General features: G+C 44.3%; 1 protein-coding gene across 1 annotated transcript in view; it reads left to right on the top strand.

Moving 5' to 3' along the window:
• LOC126209871 (insulin receptor-related protein-like) overlaps nt 1-25,335 on the top strand; it is a 190,574-nt gene that overhangs the window by 103,972 nt on the left and 61,267 nt on the right. The window contains exon 11 of the mRNA XM_049938996.1: nt 14,418-14,621. Coding sequence (XP_049794953.1) covers nt 14,418-14,621 — 204 coding nt within the window. The remainder of the gene's footprint in view (nt 1-14,417; nt 14,622-25,335) is intronic.

Raw genomic sequence — 25,335 nt, 5'->3', positions numbered from 1 at the left:
CTAATACAGTGTATATCCACCTTTCGCAGCAATGCAGGCTGCTATTCTCCCATGGAGACGATCGTAGAGATGCTGGATGTAGTCCTGTGGAACGGCTTGCCATGCCATTTCCACCTGGCGCCTCAGTTGGACCAGCGTTCGTGCTGGACGTGCAGACCGCGTGAGACGACGCTTCTTCCAGTCCCAAACATGCTCAATGGGGGACAGATCCGGAGATCTTGCTGGCCAGGGTAGTTGACTTACACCTTCTAGAGCACGTTGGGTGGCACGGGATACATGCTGACGTGCATTGTCCTGTTGGAACAGCAAGTTCCCTTGCCGGTCTAGGAATGGTAGAACGATGGGTTCGATGACGGTTTGGATGTACCGTGCACTATTCAGTGTCCCCTCGACGATCACCAGTGGTGTACGGCCAGTGTAGGAGATCGCTCCCCACACCATGATGCCGGGTGTTGGCCCTGTGTGCCTCGGTCGTATGCAGTCCTGATTGTGGCGCTCACCTGCACGGCGCCAAACACTCATACGACCATCATTGGCACCAAGGCAGAAGCGACTCTCATCGCTGAAGACGACACGTTTCCATTCGTCCCTCCATTCACGCCTGTCGCGACACCACTGGAGGCGGGCTGCACGATGTTGGGGCGTGAGCGGAAGACGGCCTAACGGTGTGCGGGACCGTAGCCCAGCTTCATGGAGACGGTTGCGAATGGTCCTCGCCGATACCCCAGGAGCAACAGTGTCCCTAATTTGCTGGGAAGTGGCGGTGCGGTCCCCTACGGCACTGCGTAGGATCCTACGGTCTTGGCGTGCATCCGTGCGTCGCTGCGGTCCGGTCCCAGGTCGACGGGCACGTGCACCTTCCGCCGACCACTGGCGACAACATCGATGTACTGTGGAGACCTCATGCCCCACGTGTTGAGCAATTCGGCGGTACGTCCACCCGGCCTCCCGCATGCCCACTATACGCCCTCGCTCAAAGTCCGTCAACTGCACATACGGTCCACGTCCACGCTGTCGCGGCATGCTACCAGTGTTAAAGACTGCGATGGAGCTCCGTATGCCACGGCAAACTGGCTGACACTGACGGCGGCGGTGCACAAATGCTCCGCAGCTAGCGCCATTCGACGGCCAACACCGCGGTTCCTGGTGTGTCCGCTGTGCCGTGCGTGTGATCATTGATTGTACAGCCCTCTCGCAGTGTCCGGAGCAAGTATGGTGGGTCTGACACACCGGTGTCAATGTGTTCTTTTTTCCATTTCCAGGAGTGTATAAAATACTATCTTAGCATCCACTGTTCCTCACGTGTAGACCTATCGTCTGCAAACATTTTTTTCTTTAATCGAATTTTGATATGTGGACAATCTGCAACGCCTTCTAAATTTTTCAGTCTAATTGAGGCCATAGAAGCGTGATCTTCTGCAGATGCACTTCTGACCAAAGAGCAATTCTGGTAGCTGGAGTCCATTTGCGGCGATATTTCTACAGAACTTTCATCCCCAACACATATTTCTGTATACACTACTGGCCATTAAAATTGCTACACCAAGAAGAAATGCAGATGATAAACGGGTATTCATTTGACTAATATATTACACTAGAACTGACATGTGATTACATTTTACGCAATTTGGGTGCATAGATCGTGGGAAATCAGTACCCAGAACAACCACCTCTGGCCGTAATAACGGCCTTGATACGCCTGGGCATTGAGTCAAACAGAGCTTGGATGGTGTGTACAGGTACAGCTGCCCATGCAGCTTCAACACGATACCACAGTTCAAGAGTAGTGACTGGCATATTGTGACGAGCCAGTTGCTCGGCCACCATTAACCAGACGTTTTCAGTTGGTGAGGGATCTGGAGAATGTGCTGGCCAGGGCAGCAGTCTAACACTTTCTGTATCCAGAAAGGCTCGTACAGGACCTGCAACATGCGGTCGTGCATTATCCTGCTGAAATGTAGGGTTTCGCAGGGATCGAATGAAGGGTAGCGCCACGGGTCGTAACACATCTGAAATGTAACGTCCACTGTTCAAAGTCCCGTCAATGCGAACAAGAGGTGGCACCCCAGTATGGCGATGACGAATACACGCTTCCAATGTGCGATCACCGCGATGTCGCTAAACATGGATGCGACCATCGTGATGCTGTAAACAGAACCTGGATTCATCCGAAAAAATGACGTTTTGCCATTCGTGCATCCAAGTTCGTCGTTGAGGACACCATCGCAGGCGCTCCTGTCTGTGATGCAGCGTCAAGGGTAACCGCAGCCACGGTCTCCGAGCTGATAGTCCATGCTGCTGCAAACGTCATGGAACTGTTCGTGCAGATGGTTGTTGTCTTGCAAACGTCCCCATCTGTTGACTCAGGGATCGAGACGTGGCTGCACGATCCGCTACAGCCATGCGGATAACATGCCTGTCATCTCGACTGCTAGTAATACGAGGCCGTTGGGATCCAGCACGGCGTTCCGTATTACCCTCCTGAACCCACAGATTCCATATTCTGCTAACAGTCATTGGATCTCGACCAACGCGAGCAGCAATGTCGCGATACGATAAACCGCAATCGCGATACGCTACAATCCGACCTTTATCAAAGTCTGAAACGTGATGGTACGCATTTCTCCTCCTTACACGAGGCATCGGAAGTCAACTGCTGTTTGTGTATGAGAAATCGGTTCGAAACTTTCCTCATGACAGCACGTTGTAGGTGTCGCCACCGGCGCCAACCTTGTGTGAATGCTCTGAAAAGCTAATCGTTTGCATATCACAGCATCTTTTTCCTGTCGGTTAAATTTCGCGCGTGTAGCACGTTATCTTTGTGGTGTAGCAATTTTAATGGCCAGTAGTGTATGTAAACGAGAAGTGAAATATCAGTTTTCATATATTTAGGATTAAATTTTTTATATAACGAAATATTTTATTAATAGGGGTGAATTTCCAAAAACAGTGAAACACGTATATTTTTATATCTCACTAAGAGGGCAATTTCAGATTTTCATAGATTTAGCTTTAAAAATGCGTCCATAATTAATTAATTTCATAAAACTTAACATTCCCTATTTCACTCCCTTAGGAGGTCGGATGTCGACAAACGTTTAAAAACTTTGTTTATTTCTGACCACCAACTCAAATACCTATTTCCATTGATGTAGCTTTAAAAATGCTTTAGTTGTTCTTTAATAATTTTTGTTTAAATTCGTCCTCTATTTATTTCCAAAGATGCTAAAATACGTATTTCTTTCTTATTTCTGACTGAGAAATGATGTATCAATTTTCGTAATTCTAGCTTCTAAATTGCCTGAATTACATTGCGACATATTTTCAAAAAGCCTTTAATCGCCTATTTCCCCCTTCGGAGTGGAATTTCGAACAGTCCTTTGTTAAGCTATGCCTACACTCTCGCCAAATCCTTTCGCTTTGGGCTCGACGATGATGAGTGAGTGGGTCAGTGTGGCCCTACTTCACCCCCCTTAGGGACTGAATTTCCAAAACCAGTGAAACACGTATTTTTTTCATTTCTAATCGCAAAGCCAATTACCAGTTCTCATAGATTTAGCTTTATAAACGGTTTCACAAAGAAATATTTTCGTAAAACATTTCGCACCTTGTTTCTCCCCCTTAGGGGTTTAATTTACAAAAACAGTGAAATGTGAACTTTTTTACTTCTAACAGAGAAGCCAAATACAACTTTTCGTAGACATAGCTTCAAAAATGATTGCATAATGAAATACTTCCGTAAAAACTTTCATTCTGTATTTTACCCCTATAGGGGCTGAATTTCCAAAAACAATGAAATACATATCTTTTTATTTCTACTTCAGAAGCCAAATTCAATTTTTAATAGATTTAGGCTCAATAATTCTTTCATAATGAAATATTCTCTAAAACATTTAATCTCGTACTTCACTCCCTTAGGAATTGAATTTTCAAAAACACTGAAATACGTACTTCTTTTACTTCTAACCGAGAAGTCAAATACCAATGTTCACAGATGTAGCTTTAAAAATACTTAAGTAGTTCTTTCATAATGATCTATTTTCAAGAAAACTTTCACCCACTATTTCACCCAGAAAACGGTTAAATTTCTAAAGATACTGAAACATGTGTTTCTTCACTTCTGAACGAGAAACCAAATACCAATTTTTGTAGGTCTAACTACAAAATTGCCATAATAGCGACATATTTTCAAAACACATTTCATCTCCTATTTCAGCCCCTTAGGGATGGAATTTAGAAAAATTATTTCTTGAATAATGCCCATAGTACAAAATCAAAATCCTCTGCCTATTTCAAATTTTTACCCTTTGCTGGCCGATGGTTAGTCAATGAGTGAGTGAGTCAGTCAGTCGGGACATTGCCTTCTATATATTGAGTAATATAAAGATAAAGAAGAATACTATTTAAGCTGTCCCTATCTCTAAAGTTCTTATTTACACGTTGCTCCAGGGAAGGCGACAGTGTCGAAATTCCTGCATTACTGCATTGCTACGCATCTTCGTCGTGTACTTTCCCCGAGAGGTCTGCACTTGAGCCCCGCACTTTCATTGCTTACTAACCCTAACAGAGACGTTGTCCGGCACTTTCCTGACGTAATAAGTACATGAGAGGTTCTACGGTACTGTGTTGGATTCTACTGTGGCAACTGCACAATATTTCTACGAGGCAGCTGCCCGTGATCTCCAGATGCAACTGTGGCTTGAGGCTTGCAGATTCATACGTCGGTTCGCTAGAAAACTGCTGGCAGCAGAAGGTGCATTTGTACTGTTACCGCTGTGGACGTCGACATCCGTAGCCCCTGCCAGAGAAAGGAGCCGTGAACTTTACATGACTGCAAGCTACAGACCCCAGAGTATGCGAGTGAGTTAGGTGTCGGTGACCAGCTTAGATATCCTGTCTTCGATTCCTCACCAGTGATATGTCGATGAATTTTTTGCCTGGGGCCGACGATGCGTTAGAGTTGCCAGTGCTGGTTCCCACTCATTTCTGAGCTGAAATCTGGTGAGTCTGTTAATTAAGTCATTAGCTATACATACTTCGACTACTTGTTTAATGTTATATTCCAAGTACACAGAGACAGACAAGAGGAACTCCGTCTCTCCATAGTTCATACCGTGTCCCTTATCGAGATAAGAGTTAAGCAAAAGCAGATTTTTCTGGCTGAAGTAGTCAGGTGTGACATTATGTTTATCGCTTCTGGCTTTAACAATGTGACACCCCTTGCCAATGTACAAGGGCCGTTCAATAAGTGATGCAACACATTTTCTTTCTGAAACCGAGTTGGTTTTATTCAGGATTCCAATGCACCATATTACTCCCCACCGTTTTGGCTACAAAATAGTATTTTTCAAAATAATCTCCGGTCAATGCAAAGGTCGACACTACCTTACTGGTAGGGCCTTATGCCCGCATACGTCGGAGCCAACGTCTTACTGCATCAATAATCTCCTCATCATGTACATACTGCTTCCTGGTGAAGGCATTCTTCACTGGACCAAACAGATGGAACTGGAAAGGTGCGAGTTCTGGGGTGTAGGGTTGATGAGGAAGAACAATCAGATGAATTTTTTTGACTCCCTCTCGGCTGTGCAGACTTGTGCGAGATCTTGCATTGTCTTGGAGAAGGAGAAGTTCGTTTGCATTTTGGCTGGCACGTTCCGACATTCCCGCTGTTTGCTGCCTGCAGACATGCCGAAGATCGTACAGGTTTGTGCCATCTTGTTGTGATGGCGACAGAGGCCTCGCACGACGACTCACCGTGCTTTCGTTCACTGCCAGGTCTCCGTCGACATTCTGCAAGCTCCTCTGAATAGATGCGATTCTCTGGTGTTCCACCAAAAGAAACACAAAGACAGCACTTCCATTACTGGCGCCATTTTGAGGGCTACTTACAGTGCCGACACCTATTGGAACTTCATGACAGTGTATGGGGTGAAGCGGAAATATTCCACTATGTCCCACAATAAAATCCACATGAAGACCACACGGAGAGAAGGAGTCCATTTTATAGATTTTTCAGGAGAGCTATTGTAAAGTTTAAAACGTTACAGTTTCATTGGTTATTGAAACATACTTTTGTAATTTATACAGTACATTCAACAATCTTTTCTATAGGAGTCCCTAAAAGTGGAAAAAATATTAAAATTTGGACCCTGTATTTCTTTTTATCTGTCTATTTTTAATTTCTTTGTATAATGCACTAATTAGATTGTAAAAGTCAGAATGTAATGTGATATTGGGATGATACTTCACTATAAAACTTCCCTGTAAGTCGCCTGACAATCTCCCTTGACTCATCTATGAGTCTAGTCATTATTGTACAGGATGTTCATGACTAATCAGGTTTTAGAAACAAAAATGTTTACCAATATTCTGTTTTTATTTTCACTGAACTCATGTAAATTATAATGATTAATGACCCTATGTCTGAACGTTTGTATCTTTAAATCACATGGTATACAACTACCAACAATTATTCAATAAATGGTTAAACACATACATTAAAAATATAGTTAATAGGACGTAATTTCAGTTATCAGAGTAAATCACAGTTTTTATAACCCACGGTCTTCATTTCTCACTTTTTACTTATTACAAACAAATAACATAAAACGTTTTTGTAAATTCGCTGCCGGAAAGGAATATTTGTATAGAACTCTTGGGCCCCTGTGTCACAGAACACCTTCAGTTCTTGCAGATCACGATACTTCTCCTCGGTAATACACTCCTGGAAATTGAAATAAAAACACCGTGAATTCATTGTCCCAGGAAGGGGAAACTTTATTGACACATTCCTGGGGTCAGATACATCACATGATCACACTGACAGAACCACAGGCACATAGACACAGGCAACAGAGCATGCACAATGTCGGCACTAGTACAGTGTATGTCCACCTTTCGCAGCAATGCAGGCTGCTATTCTCCCATGGAGACGATCGTAGAGATGCTGGATGTAGTCCTGTGGAACGGCTTGCCATGCCATTTCCACCTGGTGCCTCAGTTGGACCAGCGTTCGTGCTGGACGTGCTGACCGCGTGAGACGACGCTTCATCCAGTCCCAAACATGCTCAATGGGGGACAGATCCGGAGATCGTGCTGGCCAGGGTAGTTGACTTACACCTTCTAGAGCACGTTGGGTGGCACGGGATACATGCGGACGTGCATTGTCCTGTTGGAACAGCAAGTTCCCTTGCCGGTCTAGGAATGGTAGAACGATGGGTTCGATGACGGTTTGGATGTACCGTGCACTATTCAGTGTCCCCTCGACGATCACCAGTGGTGTACGGCCAGTGTAGGAGATCGCTCCCCGCACCATGATGCCGGGTGTTGGCCCTGTGTGCCTCGGTCGTATGCAGTCCTGATTGTGGCGCTCACCTGCACGGCGCCAAACACGCATACGACCATCATTGGCACCAAGGCAGAAGCGACTCTCATCGCTGAAGACGACACGTCTCCATTCGTCCCTCCATTCACGCCTGTCGCGACACCACTGGAGGCGGGCTGCACGATGTTGGGGCGTGAGCGGAAGACGGCCTAACGGTGTGCGGGACCGTAGCCCAGCTTCATGGAGACGGTTGCGAATGGTCCTCGCCGATACCCCAGGAGCAACAGTGTCCCTAATTTGCTGGGAAGTGGCGGTGCGGTCCCCTACGGCACTGCGTAGGATCCTACGGTCTTGGCGTGCATCCGTGCGTCGCTGCGGTCCGGTCCCAGGTCGACGGGCACGTGCACCTTCCGCCGACCACTGGCGACAACATCGATGTACTGTGGAGACCTCACGCCCCACGTGTTGAGCAATTCGGCGGTACGTCCACCCGGCCTCCCGCATGCCCACTATACGCCCTCGCTCAAAGTCCGTCAACTGCACATACGGTTCACGTCCACGCTGTCGCGGCATGCTACCAGTGTTAAAGACTGCGATGGAGCTCCGTATGCCACGGCAAACTGGCTGACACTGACGGCGGCGGTGCACAAATGCTGCGCAGCTAGCGCCATTCGACGGCCAACACCGCGGTTCCTGGTGTGTCCGCTGTGCCGTGCGTGTGATCATTGCTTGTACAGCCCTCTCGCAGTGTCCGGAGCAAGTATGGTGGGTCTGACACACCGGTGTCCATGTGTTCTTTTTTCCATTTCCAGGAGTGTAGGTAGCAGTCCTGAAAGATTGGACATGTGACCTCGTACTAGCATGGTACCTCAATATGTTTGTTATAATAAAGCAGGACCTGCTATTTCGCACACTGCTATGGTCTAGTTTCATTTAACTACTGTGACTAAAGTCTTTACCAGCCTACCTTCGTAGCAGGGTGAAGGGAATAAAAACTCTCCTTCTGCAAGTTCCGGTTCCTCTTCCATACGCCCAGCAGGAGCAGTAACAACTTTAGTGATCCAAGATCCATTGTGTCACGATCTATGATAAGCCTTGGATGGTGACGTTCTGTATTCATCTCCTTCGTAATTCGCGATGGGAATGAAGATTTTGGTCGGTATCTTGGTTGCAATAAACAATCCAGTCACGTATCATTGCGCCATCAACTTCAACAACCTGAAAAGGAGTGGGTTTCGGACGTGCATCTTTAATTATGTCTGTCCAGTCCTTTGGGAGCACAGCTTTTGTTTTACGTCTGATGAGGTCAATGTCTTTATCACTTTCCAGGTATGAATGTCCTCTTACTGGGAATGCTACCCGTATTTATTCAAATCGCTTTGCATAATGGAGAACCTGAAAAGGGTGTTGTTTTTGTTTTGATCGCCACATGAGTCACAGAAGGTTTCCAAATTTTTAACTTCAGTATCCAGAAACGAAGTAACATAAAGATGGAGGGAAGAAATTACTTCATTTGAGCCTTTCTTCCCTATAGTTTCAGGATAAACATGAAACACTGAATTACTTCCTAAGAATCGATGTATGTTAAACAGATAGCGGTCGCTTACATTAGACAATGGTGCTGATGTTTGGACATGGAAGATTTCGTTGGAAATCCATACATATTGATTCCGTGTTTGTAAAATTTCTGCTTCTCTGCCGAGATTGTCTTTTACGCTGATAGAATGCATCAGCTTTTCCGCGGTGCAGTTCATACTCAATCTCCTCTCTCTTAATATTATTTTGAACGTCAGATCTTTTCTTTCCATCTGTCGCATGTGTGAGTTGTGCCTCTATAGCATTGAAAATTACAGAAAACTTATCACAAGTACTGCATGTATCACTTCGAGGGAAACTGAATGAGACATTAAATTTTGTATTAAATATTTTACAATAAGTTTCATATGATACGGTACAAGTAGAATGTGTCTCTTGAAACATCTTGAACATCTTCTTGATTGTGAGTTCTTCAGGCAAATACAGTTTCTGTGTTTCATTTATGTTGTAATGACTGGACCGTCCTTTAAATGATGTGAGCGCAGGCGTTTTGCTCTGTTCCTGTTGAAAGTTTATGAATTTGGTTTCTGTGTTTCGTTTATCAACTGGCGCCAAGCCTTCATTTTTTAAGGAATTCCTAATAGTTTATAATCTTTTCTTTGAAATACCATGCAGTGATGTAAAGGCCTTTTGACCAACAGACAATTCTGTCACGGTATTGTCTCTCATTATTCTGACCTTATAATTAAATGTATAATCACGCAAAGTAGCTGCTGTCTCATCTCTGCGCGGCCTTTGGCGTTGTACATTGTCAACAGAAATCAGTCCTGTTGGGTGACAACTTTACACATTTGAGTCCTTCAGCAAATAGAAATTAGATATTAATGTAGACTTCTCTCCATCAGTTAATTAGTACATTTCTTCTTGCAGTTACACTGCTCTTCTTTTTCATGTGACATTGTTCTTAGCTTTTTAGATACTTCAGGTTGTCTACAATAGCTCTGTCTTTCTCTACACTTACCACTGCAGCTTGGATATTCCATCACCAGTTGAAACACCGACCTCAGTTGGATTTTACACGAAATTCAATTCTATCTACGACACCACAAAGCGCTGAAGCGATTGTCAAGGCTGTCCTGTCTTATCACAAATCACGGCACGAAATTAAGTTTCACCATAGCACAAAGCAAAGAAGCTAATGTCGAATCTGCTCCATGTTAGCTTCGACAATACATAAGAAAGATCAACAATGACATTGCATTTAACAATGTCAACAATGAGACTTCCATAAAAACAGACAAAAAAATCAATACAGCTCATAAATCCGCACCTGATGGACTTCACTCTTTCTGTCCGAGTATTGGACGGACTTGACCCGTTTTCTCCGTGTTCCGTATTTTAATCTGCCTACGAATGCGTGACTGTACCCATCACGTTCATTTAAGTTCACCCAACTGAAAGCATATCTGATGAAGTTCATAAAGATACAACTCATTTTCGTGAGATTTGGACTTAACCCTTTCTTTCCGTGAAGTCTTCACATTTTTTTCAGCCGAAAATGGGTCGAGAAAAATGTTTTTCATTATTTATTGATCGCCACTCGTCTGTTATACCACACACAGGTTCTTGTCTATTCCTGGCATCTTTAGGCTGAGATCGTCTTGTAGAAGACCCAGAACGATTTGCGTTGAAGCTTTAGGGTGGAAGAGACATTTTATTCACTGTTTCTTGAAGAGACTACCGACCTGACGCGACACACAGAAAACGCAAGAAAACCATCCCAGTGGAGTTGTCCATTTATTCTGGTTCTTCTTGATGTCTGGCAGAAACGCAAGACCGATATGCTTATCGGATCACCTGTTTTGGACAAAGACAGGGTGTAGATGGCTAAGATCTTCTGACAAGCTCTCTGGATCTCATGTAACTCTAGCCCTAAGAGTGAGAGTCCGTAATACACCGCTGCATTTGGGTGCATGATGGCTGCTAGCTGGCTTGTGTTGCTTTACAAAACACACTGTCACGCAAGGTGCCATCTTCTTTAATACAAACCACTGGATCCAGAAACGGGAAATCGGCACCATTCTCCATTTCCATTTCGAAATGCTGCTAGGATGGAGGGAGTTTAAATGTTCTAAAAATGGAGGAAGCGTTGCTGCCCCATGGAGGCATTCGACGAAGGTGTTGTCTCGAAGCACATTTAGGTTTCGAAACCGCTGATTGAACTACTTTGTCCTCGAAGTCTTCCACAGAAAGGTTAGCTACTGTAGGAGACAATGGGCTGCCCGTAATAACACCGTCAGGTTAGTCTAAACGTTGGTTGTTGGATGAAAGAATAAGTCAAGGTAAGCGCATGTTCTAAAAGGTGTCAGATGTCCTCTTCCAGCTTAGCTCCTGCGAGTTCCCTGAATCGATCAGTGGCTCTCTGGTGGACACAGAGACCATATCAAAAGTCACTAATACCGAAGTTCGTTAAATGCGCGATTCTAAAGTTCCGTGCAATATTTTCTAAATTTCGAGTATGATGGTAGCACAAGGCTTGAAATAGAAGCCAAATGTTTTGCTATGTGGTATGTTAGCGCTCCAAGTTTTTTAGACGCGGTGTCTAAAATTATGAGTCTGTGTTACTTTGAGAAAAACATATAGGATCACAATTGATAAAACCGAGAAAAGTCGATCTCTGAAATTTGATGTCCGTAATGAATTCAGTGTAGTATAAAAACAACATCCAGTGCACAATATCCGGTGATGAGGTCTTCACATCTCCTTTGAAAAAACTAAGATATTGACAAACATCAAGCACACCTGTAAATACCTCAAAGTTCAAGAACAGAAGATTGAGATAGTAAAAGAATTCAAATATCTCGGAGAATGGATTAGTTGGAATGCTGGGGAAAGCAAAGTAATGGAATCCATGAAAACTGAATTGGCCTTCCAACTAACAAAAAATGCATACAACAAAAAATCCCTTTCATGGGGGTCCAGAATTACACATTACAAGACAGTGAATAAGGCAGATGCACTGTATGCAGCAGAAACACTTAACATCAGTTTCAAAGGCCAAATGGAGAAACTTGAGCTAAAGGAAAGAAAAATTTTAAGAAAAATCATGGGGCCAAAATTTCAAGACAATAAGATTATATACATCAAAAATGAACCTCTTTACAAGAAAATTGAAAAACATTCAGATTCTATGCGAAAAAGGAGAATTAATTTTTATGGTCATCTTCTCAGAATGAATTCCAACAGATTAACTAAACAAATCATTGACTTCTTCCGTAACCGCAAAACGAAACCCAACTGGTATAAAGAAACTGAGATGGACCTAGTAGAATTAAAGATTTCAGGAAATTCACTTATTGATCGAACAGCTAAATTAATTACTAAAGATGAAAACATAAGGTTCCAAGACAAATCCACACAAAAGTTCAAACCCTTCATCTCGGAAGAAGAGAGGAGAAGAAGATCAGAAAGAATGAAGAAATACTGGGCTCTAAGAAAAGAACGACGCACATAGAAATTATTGATCCAGCGTACCCCAAAGAGGGTGAAACGAAAGAAGAAGAACCAGTCAAGAGCTCATTTCCACGAGATGGTCCAGTCATATGACTGACATTGGTAAATGCATGTTATCCACACACTGCACGGAGAATCTGCCACATGATAAATACGTGGTATCATCAAGATTTCACACCTATGCTTCCCATTCCGCAGTTGTTCCACGATCCCTGACACAGTCTGAGGAATTCCTAGCGCTATTGGAATGTCGCGCATAGGATTTCCCTTTCATAGTTGTTCTGTGTGAGCTGTCACAGCAAGAGTAATTCTCTGAGCCATCTAGAGGGTGCCCAGGAAATAGGGACGAGTGTCAAAGTGATATAGAACATACAAAATCGATTGAAAATGTAATTTTTTTAACAATCACATTAAGTAACTTCTTGCATCATGTATTAAAAATTACATCCTCCATTTAACCACGCAGGACCATACGGCAATGAGCAATGCGCGTTCATTGAATTTCTTGACGACGCTTTCACAAATATCTGGTGGGATGGCGCTAATAATCATTTTAATTTCATCCTACAATCGGTGTTGTGGTTTGTTCAAGTACACATTTGATTTTACAAATCCCCCCCCCCCCCCGAAAAAAGTTACAAGGGGTAAGATCTCGTGATCTGGTTACCACACAAAGAGACAATGTTTTGAGGAAAAGTTTCACTGAGCAGAATAATCGTTTCGTGGAATGTGTGACATGTCGCACCATCTCGCTGAAACCAAAATCGTCATTTTCATCAATAAGAGGGAAAAACCAACCAGAACGGTAACAGTCGCTCTCACAGTGACGGCAGCCCCATCATCATTCTCAAAGAAGTGCTGGTCGATCACTGCTCCTGCCCAGAATTCACACCACACAGTCGTGCGTTGTGGATGCCTCTTATCTTCCACAGTCACTCGCGGATTTTGGTAACCCCAAATTCTTCAGTTCTGCTTATCTGACTTACCCATTGAGCAAACAGATATCTCTTTCCATGATCAACAGGCTTCAACACTTGTGTAAGTCGAATCTTGTACACATGCATTTTCAGATCTTTTGAAAGTATTTCATGCAGTGAAGTTGGTGATATATCCAGCTGGGCTCGTCGGCGAACCGATTTTCTGTGCCTTACGGTCACATTTCCACGCACGACAGCAATGCTTTCTTGTTGGAACACAACGCGGTCGTCCTGTTTTCTTAACGTTTGAAACAGAAACCGTGCTCTCAAACTTCCGGATCAACTTCTGAACTGATGATACGGTTGGAGCTGCGTTATGCCTGAGTGTCACACGCAGTTCACGAACTGTTGACGTGGGTCTTTCATTGTTTTTCTAGGCGAAAATAAACATCAAACAACAATGTTCACCACAGAAAAGATATCAAGCTACTAATGGAAAGGATCGCAGATAACAAACATGAGCCGGCCGCTGTGGCCGAGCGGTTCTAGGCGCTTCAGTTCTGCTACAGTCACAGGATCGAGTCCTGTCTCGGTCATGGATGTGTGTGATGTCCTTAGGTTTGTTTGGTTTAAGTAGTTCTAAGTCTAGGAGACTGATGACCTCAGATGTTAAGTCCCATAGTGCTTAGACCCATTTGAAAAAACATGACAAAATGGTGCAAAATCCAAATTCGTCCATACTTCCTGCATACCCAATAGATGCCACACCTAGGCTTCCTTTTCCCAAGTCGTTATGTGTCAGCTGACATGGCATGAGGAATTCTTGGTGTGTTGCCTTTCACTAATTCTTTCATGTCAACTGACACGCCATGAGGTGTTCTCTATGTCATAGAGATGCCACACCTCGGCTTCTCACCCCTGCTTGTTCCATGTCCATTGACACAGATTGAGGAATTCCCGATGTCGCTGAGATGCCCAACCCTAGCTTCCCATTCCCAATACGTTCCCTTGTCAGCTGATGCAGCTTGAGGAGTTCTCAGCGTCATGGAGATGCCGAGCCCAGGCTTCCCATTCCCCAGTTGTTTTCTGACCGGTGGTGCAGAGTGCTCGTTCCGTGTTTACAGGACAGCAGCACGGAGGGAAGCGGATGCCATCGAGGAGGCCCACGTGGTGTCGGCCTCGTGGGAGGAGGTGCGTCTCCAGTGGCGCGGACCGGCAGGCCCCAATGGGGCACTGCTGGCCTACAACGTGGAGTGGGGCCGGGGGCACCAGCGTGCTGGACACCAGTGCCAGCCTGTGAGGGTCTCCGGCAACCAGTCCACAGTGTGGTAGGTACCCGAGCCCTGTCGCTATGTTCGATAGTGGCACCAAGGCTTCGTAAGATGAGTCGACCCTGAAAAAGTCTCCAACACTGGCAAATGGTGCAGAATGTTTGAAAATCTTGGGACAGTAGGTGAAAACTTACGGAAAGATGGCCAATATACAATGTTTGAAAATTAAGAGGTAACAATAAGAATGGAATACCAAGAGTGAAGTCCCTAGGTTAAAAAATGTTGTAAGTAAGCAATACTAAACACCTTTTTCCAAAGCTGTTTCACAGAGGAAGACCGCACTGCAGTTCCTTCTCTAAATCCTCTCACAAACGAAAAAATGGCTGACATCGAAATAAGTATTCAAGGAATAGAAAAGCAACTGTAATCACTCAACAGAGGAAAGTCCACTGGACCTGACGGGATACCAATTCGATTATACACAGAGTACGCGAAAGAACTTGCCCCGCTTCTGACAGCCGTGTACCGCAAGTCTCTAGAGGAAGGTTCCAAATGATTGGAAAAGAGCACAGGTAGTTCCAGTCTTCAAGAAGGGTCGTCGAGCAGATGCGCAAAACTATAGACCTATATCTCTGACGTCGATCTGTAGTAGAATTTTAGAACATGTTTTTTGTTCGCGTATCATGTCGTTTCTGGAAACCCAGAATCTATAGGAATCAACATGGATTCCGGAAACAGCCATCGTGTGAGATCCAACTCGCTTTATTTGTTCATGAGACCCAGAAAATATTAGATACAGGCTCCCAGGTAGATGCCATTTTCCTTGACTTCCGGAAGGCGTTCGATACAGTTCCGCACTGTCGCCTGATAAACAAAGTAAGAGCCTAGGGAATATCAGACCAGCTGTGTGGCTAGATTGAAGAGTTTTTAGCAAACAGAACACAGCATGTTGTTCTCAATGTAGAGACGTCTACAGACGTTAATGTAACCTCTGGCGTGCCACAGGGGAGTGTTATGGGACCTTTTTTTTTTCACAATATATATAAATGATCTAGCAGATAGTGTCGGAAGCTCCATGCGGCTTTTCGCGGATGATGCTGTAGTATACAGAGAAGTTGCAACATTAGAAAATTGCAGTGAAATGCCGGAAGATCTGCAGCGGATAGGCACTTGGTGCAGGGAGTGGCAACTGACCCTTAACATAGACAAATGTAATGTATTGCGAATACATAGAAAGAAGGATCCTTTATTGTATGATTATATGATACCGGAACAAACACTGGTAGCAGTTGCTTCTGTAAAATATCTGGGAGTATGCGTACGGAACGATTTGAAGTGGAATGATCATATAAAATTAATTGTTGGTAAGGCGGGTTCAAATGGTTCAAATGGCTCTGAGCACTATGGGACTCAACTGCTGAGGTCATTAGTCCCCTAGAACTTAGAACTAGTTAAACCTAACTAACCTAAGGACATCACACACATCCATGCCCGAGGCAGGATTCGAACCTGCGACCGTAGCGGTCTTGCGGTTCCAGACTGCAGCGCCTTTAACCGCACGGCCACTTCGGCCGGCTAAGGCGGGTACCAGGTTGAGATTCATTGGGGGAGTCCTTAGAAAATGTAGTCCATCAACAAAGGAGGTGGCTTACAAAACACTCGTTCGACCTATTCTTGAGTATTGCTCATCAGTATGGGATCCGTACCAGGTCGGGTTGACGGAGGAGGTAGAGAAGTTCCAAAGAAGAGCGGCGCGTTTCGTCACTGGGTTATTTGGTAAGCGTGATACCGTAACGGAGATGTTTAGCAAACTCAAGTGGCAGACTCTGCAAGAGAGGCGCTCTGCATCGCGGTGTAGCTTGCTCGCCAGGTTTCGAGAGGGTGCGTTTCTGGATGAGGTATCGAATATATTGCTTCCTCCTACTTATACCTCCCGAGGAGATCACGAATGTAAAATTAGAGAGATTAGAGCACGCACGGAGGCTTTCCGGCAGTCGTTCTTCCCGCGAACCATACGCGACTGGAACAGGAAAGGGAGGTAATGACAGTGGCACGTAAAGTGCCCTCCGCCACACACGGTTGGGTGGCTTGCGGAGTATAAATGTAGATGTAGAACGTAGATGTAGATGTACAGTCTTTTGTCCCTACGAGGAGCGTTTGAAAGGTCCGTGCAATAATAAAAACTACTTACGTCTTTGGGGTAAGCCTTTTTTTATTTTTCGACATAGTCTCCTTTTAGACTTATACACTTCGTCCAATGCTGTTCTAATTTGTTGATCCCTTCCGAATGATAGGAATTGTTCAAGTCTGCAATATAGCTAATAGTTACTGCAATCACCTCGTCGTTTAAATAAAATCTTTGTCCCGCCAGCCATTCCTTCAAATTGGGGAACAAGTATTAGTCGGAGGGAGACAAGTCTGGAGAATAGAGGGGATGTGAAACGAGCTGGAATTCTATTTCCATTAATTTTGCGACCACAACTGCTGAGGTGTGTGCTGGTGCATTGTTGTGATGGAAGAGGACCTTTTTTTTTTTTTGCAGTCCAATAGTCGGCGTTTTTCTTGCAGCTCGATTTTCAGACGGTCCAATAACGATGAATAATATGTACCTGTAATAGTTTTACCCTTTTCCAGATAGTCGACGAGGATTATCGCTTTCGAATCCCAAAAGACAGTCGCCATAACCTTTCGGGCCAAAGGAATGGTTTTCACCTTTTTTGCTGCAGCTTCTCCATTGGTAACCCATTGTTTAGTTTGTCGTTTGGTCTCAGGAGTACAGTAATGTATCCATGTTAAGGCCCACCCAGTTGGCCGTGCGGTCTAACGCACGGCTTTCCGGGCAGGAAGGAGCGCCTGGTCTCCGGCACGAATCCGCCTGGCTGACTTGTGTCGAGGTCCGGTGAACCGGCCAGTCTGTGGATGGTTTTTAGGCGGTTTTCCATTTGCCTCGGTGAATGCGGGCTGGTTCCCCTTATTCTGCCTCAGTTACACTATGTCGGCGATTGCTGCGCAAACAAGTTCTCCAAGTACGCGTACACCACCATTACTCTACCACGCAAACATAGGGGTTACACTCGTCTTGTGTGAGACGTTCCCTGGGGGGGTTCACTGGGGAAGAAACCGCACAATAACCCTGGTTCGAAACCGAGCGAGGTGGCGCAGTGGTTAGACACTGGACTCGCATTCGGGAGGACGACGGTTCAATCCCGCGTCCGGCCATCCTGATTTAGGTTTCCCGTGATTTACCTAAATCACTCCAGGCAAATGACGGGATGGTTCCTTTAAAGGCCACGGCCGAATTCCTTCCCCATCCTTCCCTAATCCGATGAGACCAATGACCTCGCTGTCTGGTCTCCTTCCCCAAACAACCAAACCAACCCTGGGTTCAATGTGGGGCGGCGGACGGGTGAAGTGGACTGCGGTAGTCGTTGTGGACCACTGCGGCTGCGGCGGGGACGGAGTCTCTACGTAGTTTCTAGGTCCCCGATTAACATACAATACAATACAATCCATGTTTCATCCACAGTGACGAAACGACGCTTCAAGTACTGCGGATTCTTCATGAACAGCTGCAAACCATCCTTGCAATACTTCACACGATTCCGTTTTTGGTCGAGCGTGAGCAATCGCGGAATCGCGGATAGCTTTTTCATCTCCAAATGTTTATGCAAAATATTATGTACCCGTTCATTCGAGATGCCCAGAGCACTAGCAATCTCACGCACCGTAACTCTTCTGTCATCCATCACCGTATCATAGATTTTATCAATGATTTCTGGAGTCGTAACCTCCACAGGGCGTCCTGAACGTTCAGCACCACTTGTGCCCATATGGCCACTCCGAATATTTTGAAACCACTTATAAACTGTTCTAATCGAAGGTGCAGAGTCACGGTAATGTTTATCAATCTTCTCTTTAGTCTCATGAGGCGTTTTGCCTTTCATACAGTAATGTTTAATCACCACACGAAATTCTTCTTCGTCCATTTTTTTGACAATCACTCGACTTCCTTGATTCACAAGAATGCCAAACACAAAGAAATAGACCAATATGGCTGAAAGTTGGTGTGCATTCTTTCCAAAGATGCTACTGACCAAACATGACCTCGATACGCGCCGCTGGTGCCATCTCTCGGATTTTGCACAGACTTTTCAAACGCCCCTCGTACTGTTCAATCTGTACACCGAATAAGTAATGAAAGAAGTAAAAGGAAGCTTCAGGAGCGGGATTAAACTTGAGAGTGAAAAGAAATAAGTGATAAGGTTCGCTGGCGAGATGAGAAGTGACATAAGTAACACTGAAAAGAAGAATGGATCAGAGGACGAGGAGGGAGGAGATCGCTGAGTTATTAGGGACGGAGTCACATGCTCGGATTAAGGAAGATTTGGGAAGGAAATCGCCCATACCCCTTCAGAGGAAATGGAACCTGAAACGATTTAGGGAAATCACAGAAAACCTAAATCAGGATGGCCAGACGCAGGTTTGAACTGTCGTCCTCCCGAATGCGTGTCCAGTGTAGTAGAAGGGCTGGATGATACAATATATGTTGTGACATCATGAAATAACTTCAGTGGTACTATAGGGTGTTGTAGAGGGCAAAAACTGTGGGTGAAGACAGAGATTGTAATACGTCCAACAAATAATAATTGAGGTCATATGGTGCAAGTGCTACTCGGAGAGGTCGGCACAGGAGAATAATGTGTGGCGGGCCACATCAGTCCAGTCAGAAGACTGCGATTTAGAGAAAAAGGTACGCAGACATCTCCCAGCTCCTCCGTGTACCTGTCCAGTTCTAGGAAATGGGCTTGCAGTTGGAGGGGCGGGAAGCTCTACCTTGTCTTATGAGTGTAGCGATGGAGCTTCTAACAGACCTCATACTGCTCCCATCGCATACGTTTTATGAAGGACATCATCTTTACGCCACTGACTGTTATAAGTTTTTATTACACTATTGCAATTTCGGCCTTAGCAGCAGTTGATAATGGCCTAAGGCCGAAATTACAATAGTGTAATAAAAACTTATAACAGTCACTGGCGTAAAGATGGTGTCCTTCAAAAAAAAATTTTATGACTGTGAATTCCAGCTACAACAAGTGTATTACGTTTTCTCTTAATCCTAAACAAATAATGGTAAATGTAATTTTAACGTTACTTGCAAATACCAAAATAGTGCCTCTTCACAGAATATGATTGTGATTTTAGGTTTATCCTGCCTATGGCAAGAAACTTGAAGAGTTATATAAAAGAGTCGAACAAAGAAAAATAGGCGGAATTTACTTACCAGTACCTAAAATTCACTCGCAGTCGTCTTGACCAGGAATGTTACCATTTTCTGTAAAAGGATCTGGGTTTGGATTTTTTCAACATCTCTTTGTAAATATGTTGTTGACAAACATTCTGATTTACTTGTCCCAAAACAAAAACCACTTGTTCGTTTCCATTATACTTTTACAAACCGCGCCAAATTCACAAACATCACAATAAAATAAATTAAAAGGTGTACAAGCCACCTAGAAAACTACTACTCGTATTCACACCTGACGTGAGCTTAAAAGGTGGCACTGTCTTACACTTCTTCAGTTTTAAATGCAAATATTTTATAGCCATGAATATCTTTCTAAAGTTGTGTTTGTTGTTAGAGATTTCCTTATGCTTAGGTAAATTTGGTATTAATGAATTTTTACATCAGTCTCTTTTATTTGACTTCGGTTGCACTGATGCCAATATTTTTGTGCTGGAATAAGGAAATTACTCTAATTGTGATTTTTATGTTTTATTGTCAGCATCACTGTTAACAGTTTTAAAAATGTACAAGAGGAATAGTGGTAACATTATTTTGCATCACATGGCCAAAAGGTGAAGTTCAGAAAATTGTGGGCAAATGGCAATGGTGAAAAAATTTTCGAATAATAATTTTTTTTAAAATATCAGATATACAATAAACGCAAACAGAAAGAATGGTAACTGTCACTATGTTATGATTCTAACGACCTCTAAAGTTATTGGGAACTTTACCTTGGAAATTTGAAATGTAATTAAAAGTAATAAATGTAGCAATATGAGAGAACTGTATAAACAGCAGTTGTTGTTGACATATTCAGTGTTAAAGAAGACTCCAATCACAGCAAAAAAAAGGCGAATATGTCGTGGCAGAGTCAGGGATGTAAACGAACAGTACTAACTTTCTGACTTATCTGGCAGCTTCAAAGCTCGACATATCGTGACATATTCCTGCTTTTTACTTGTTAATATTAATACCTATGTCATGTAATATAATGCACCATGTCAAGCAAAGTAACATGATACTTGGTGTTATGTCGCATAACGTGGTGCATGCCTTCGTGTCATCCAACATGGCATTTGTCATGTCGTGCAATATGACACAATGTTTCTTTAAAGTTTAGTGTGTATGCATTCCCACTATGGTATACTTTCTATTACAGATGCACCCCACAGATGCATCCCACTCCCTAGAAGCACATAAATTTGTGTCTGTTTGTTCTTACACCCCTCACTTTACATCTAACAGGACGTGGGTTTGGGGGAGAGATGGTCCGTTTGGGAAAAAGCAACCACCCCCCGCCTAGAATCAAAACACTGTTTTAGCCTCGCCCCAGGAACAAATCCACTCCAAGAAATTTTACCTCCCCAGAAAAATAAGCATGTTCTTCAGGCATGTGATATGGTATACTGTTTACTATGACTGGCGAATTTCTGGGTTTTGGGCACAGGATCAGGGACTTTATAAATTACAAGATGCAGGTCTGCCAACACCTTGCAGCTAAGAAAGGTCATTGCGCTTGGGAGTAGAATCAACTCGAAAAAGGCGCGAATATGTTAAAATGTTTTGATTTAAATGTCTTTGAAACTGCCAGATAAGTCGAAAAGCTAGCTCCATTCTTTTACATCCCTGACTCTGCTCCGGCACATAGAGTTGCCGAAGGTGACATTTCGTTAGAAAGGAATCCAAGAATTTTGCAGAGTCAGAAAGAAGTGGCAGATGAAATATTAGCGTGAGACGTACAATGATGACGATGCTTTCTTAAAAGCTACAGTTATATCCAAACAGTTGTCGAGCCACGGAGTTCATCATCCTTGTCAGATAGGGAGTCACAAATCGTGTCTCCAGTGAAACGAAGTAAAGGACGATCGTTGCCCAAGGAACGGGTACTAAATATAATTACGTACATGGAAGATCTTCCGCACCATAGCAAAAAAACAATTATGAACAGTTTTAGAGTAAGCCCGCAGCAATGTAACTGTGTAGCGTGTAAGAATATTCAAGGGGTGCAGGGCGCACTTGTTACAGAGACTGATGTTTGCGTGTTTCAGAGAAGCTCGATACAATTTACAGGATAGGCAAGGTAGCGACCTACAACGATATGCACATCAAATTGCGCGTGACATGGTTTACAGTGATTTTAAGGGAAACAGTGTGTGGTTGCATAACTTCAAACAGTGCTACAAAGCTGAAATACGTAATGTAACGAAATTTCAAACAAAGCTTCAACTTGACGGTTCACAGCAAACTGTGGAATCTGCCCGAAAATCCCATCGTTCAGTAAGGAATTTTTCAGCTCCGACTATTCGGGATATGAAGAGGAAATGCATGTGAAAGGAACCCTGGAAATTAGAGGTAGAGGTACCAAAAGAACTGTAGCAAGATTAACTAGCATGAGTGCCTAGCGCATTCGTTTACAATTATGCCGACTGTTACTCGGGATGGTAATTTATTTATTTATTTCTACGTCAAGTTCTGTAGGAGCAAATCTCCAAGGTCATGGAACGGGTCAGTACATTAAATTATACCATAAAAGTAATAACAGATAAAAATATAATGTTTATGAACCCGAACAAAGTCAGTCCTTAAGTTTAAGTAAACGAAGTCAACAATATAACAAGAATCAGCTTAAATTTTCAAGGAGCTCCTCGACAGAATAGAAGGAATGACCCATGAGGAAACTCATCAGTCTCGATTTGAAAGCGCGTGGATTACTGCTAATGTTTTTGAATTCGAGTGGTAGCTTATTGAAAATGGATGCAGCAGTATACTGCACACCTCTCTGGACAAGAGTTAAGGAAGTACGAACCAAATGCAGGTATGATTTCTGTCGAGTATTAACTGAGTGAAAGTTGCTTATTCTTGGGAAGAAGCTAATATCGTTAACAAGAAATGACAGTAAGGATATATATATATATATATATATATATATATATATATATAGAGAGAGAGAGAGAGAGAGAGAGAGAGAGAGAGAGAGAGAGAGAGATATGCCAATGTCAAAGTACCCAGACCCGTGAACAGGGGTCGACAAGAGGATAGTGAACTCACACCACTTATTGCCCAAGCCAAAAATATCCTTTTAGAATGGGAAGAGTTACCCCAAAATATAATACCATACGACGTAAGCGGATGAAAATAAGCAAAGTAGACTAATTTTCGTGTCGAACGATCACTGACTTCAGATATCTTTCGAATAGTAAAAATGGCAGCATCAAGTCTTTGAAGAAGACCCTGAACGTGGGCTTTTACGACAGTTTACTATCTATCCAGACACCTAGAAATTTGAACTGTTCAGTTTCACTAATCATATGCCTATTCCGTGAAAATCTTCCTGGAAAGTTATTTATTGTGCTGTGAGAAGTTGAAGACGCTCTGCCCTCAACGATTCTTTCTCGTGAGTGTGATCTTGCGAGGGCAGTAGTGAATATTCACGCCACAGCAAGCAAGACAGGGAAAATGGGTGTACGAGAGCTACAAGTATGGTACACGGTAGGAGCACTGCTTTTGGCCAGTGCGTGGTCAAAATAACTCACTTTTGCTTGGTTCCTCTCTGCGTAGAAGAATCATACTCGTTTAGAGCAAATTACTCTTCCCGAAAAGTAAGTGACATTGCAGTTCATACCACCTGGAACAACCGGACGAACTCAGCCTCTGGTTGTTTGTTTTTCCGCGCCTGTAAAACATATTATCGCACTATCTGTAGCTACGCCTTAAATGATAAACACTTTCACCGTAAGCTTCACGATAAACTGTTTCGCATTCGGTTACGTGCCATCATATTCCATCAGCTTTCATTATCCCGTTACATAAATATGATTCTATATGCGTTCTTTAATAGTGGATGCCTACCTGAACGTCGTGCATGGTTTGTAACTCCCAGGGAGTTCGCCTTCGATCTTGATAGTGCGAATCTTTGTGATCACTGTGACGCACCATTTTTCATTCAGTGTCCATGGTGAAAATTAATGGTTTGTTTTGAACGGTTCTTGAATGTCGGCGATGTTCTTTTTGTGAAGTGTAATACAAACAACGCACGGAATGTTGATCTCTGCACGTCCCGGACACTCATTTTCTGTTGTCCAGCTGATGCACGTGGCGAGTCATTACCAACTATTATTTTTCCTGACGTAGCTGTTCCCCCCTGCGGGTTCGGGGGTTGGAATAGGCCCGCGGTATTCCTGCCTGTCGTAAGAGGCGACTAAAAGGAGTCTCAACTGTTTCGGCCTTTAATGTGATGGTCCCCATTGGGGTTTGACCTCCATTTTTCCAACTTCAAGTACGGACCTTTTGGGGAAGGACACCATACGTGGTGCACCATGAGCCCTCTGTGCCCTAAGACCTTGGCACTCGTTATCGTCTTGGCGTCGTCACTGCACCCTCCATCCCTCATTTTGGGCTTACACAGCTGATGGATTGTGTAAGTTACGCCCTTAGTGCGTCACCATCTGCACCCACGATCACTATGGACTACCCATGGCACCCAAAATCCAGCACAGTAGCCAGCCCTTTGTGGTAGGGTCGTCATGTACCCTCTGGGTTGTAGCCCCCTGACAACACAGGGATCGTACTGCCGATGCCTGAGCTGACACCTCCCCATGTAAGCCAAGGAGTAGATGCCCGTCTCTCTGGGGCATCGGGACTCCCGGCAACGGCCATCCTGCTAGGTGGCCTTTGCTGTGGCTGGGTGGCGCCCGTGGGGAGAGCCCCTGGTCGGAGTGGGTGGCATCGGGGCGGATACCCCGCAATGAAGCGGGTAAAGTCTCAATCCGGTGGTCGCACGACCACCAACGTCTCTAAGCGCGGTAAAGTCGACTTTAACGCTGTGGCATATGACCCCAAATCGTTCCCTTCCCTAGCCACGCCCTGGGAGGGACGCAGGGCTGCGGACAGACAGGAGCCGTATTCACCGCGATACCTTGTGTGCAGCAGAACTGATGGGGATTCATTTTTGGGGACTAAGCCTCTGTTCATTGTGACCCATCTTGAAGATAAGTTCGGGGAAGTGGCATCTCTTTCCAAATTGCGGAGCGGGGCCATTTTGATACAAGCAGCTTCCTCTGCACAGTCAAGGGCGTTACTCGCCTGTGAGAAGCTTGGTGACATACCTGTTAATGTCACTCCCCATAAGTCACTCAATTTGGTCCAGGGGATTATCTTTCATAAAGATCTTCTGCTACAGTCTGATGACGAGCTACGGGAAAACTTGGCATGACGAGGTGTACACTTCGTTCGTCGTGTCTTTAGGGGACCCAAGGATAATAGGATCGCTACCGGTGCTTTCATCCTGGCCTTTGAGGGCGACTGCTTGCCTGAGAAGGTCAAGGTCATGATCTACCGGTGCGATGTCAAGCCCTATGTCCCGCCCCCTATGCGATGCTTCCAGTGCTGGAAATTCGGACACATGTCCTCCAGATGCACTGCCAGCCCCACGTGGCGAGATTGTGGACGACCTTCGCATCCCAATGCTCCGTGTGCTCCGCCTCCCAC

This window comes from Schistocerca nitens, chromosome 10, assembly GCF_023898315.1.
Source record: "Schistocerca nitens isolate TAMUIC-IGC-003100 chromosome 10, iqSchNite1.1, whole genome shotgun sequence".
NCBI lineage: Eukaryota > Metazoa > Arthropoda > Insecta > Orthoptera > Acrididae > Schistocerca > Schistocerca nitens.
This window is presented reverse-complemented; position numbering and strand designations above follow the sequence as displayed.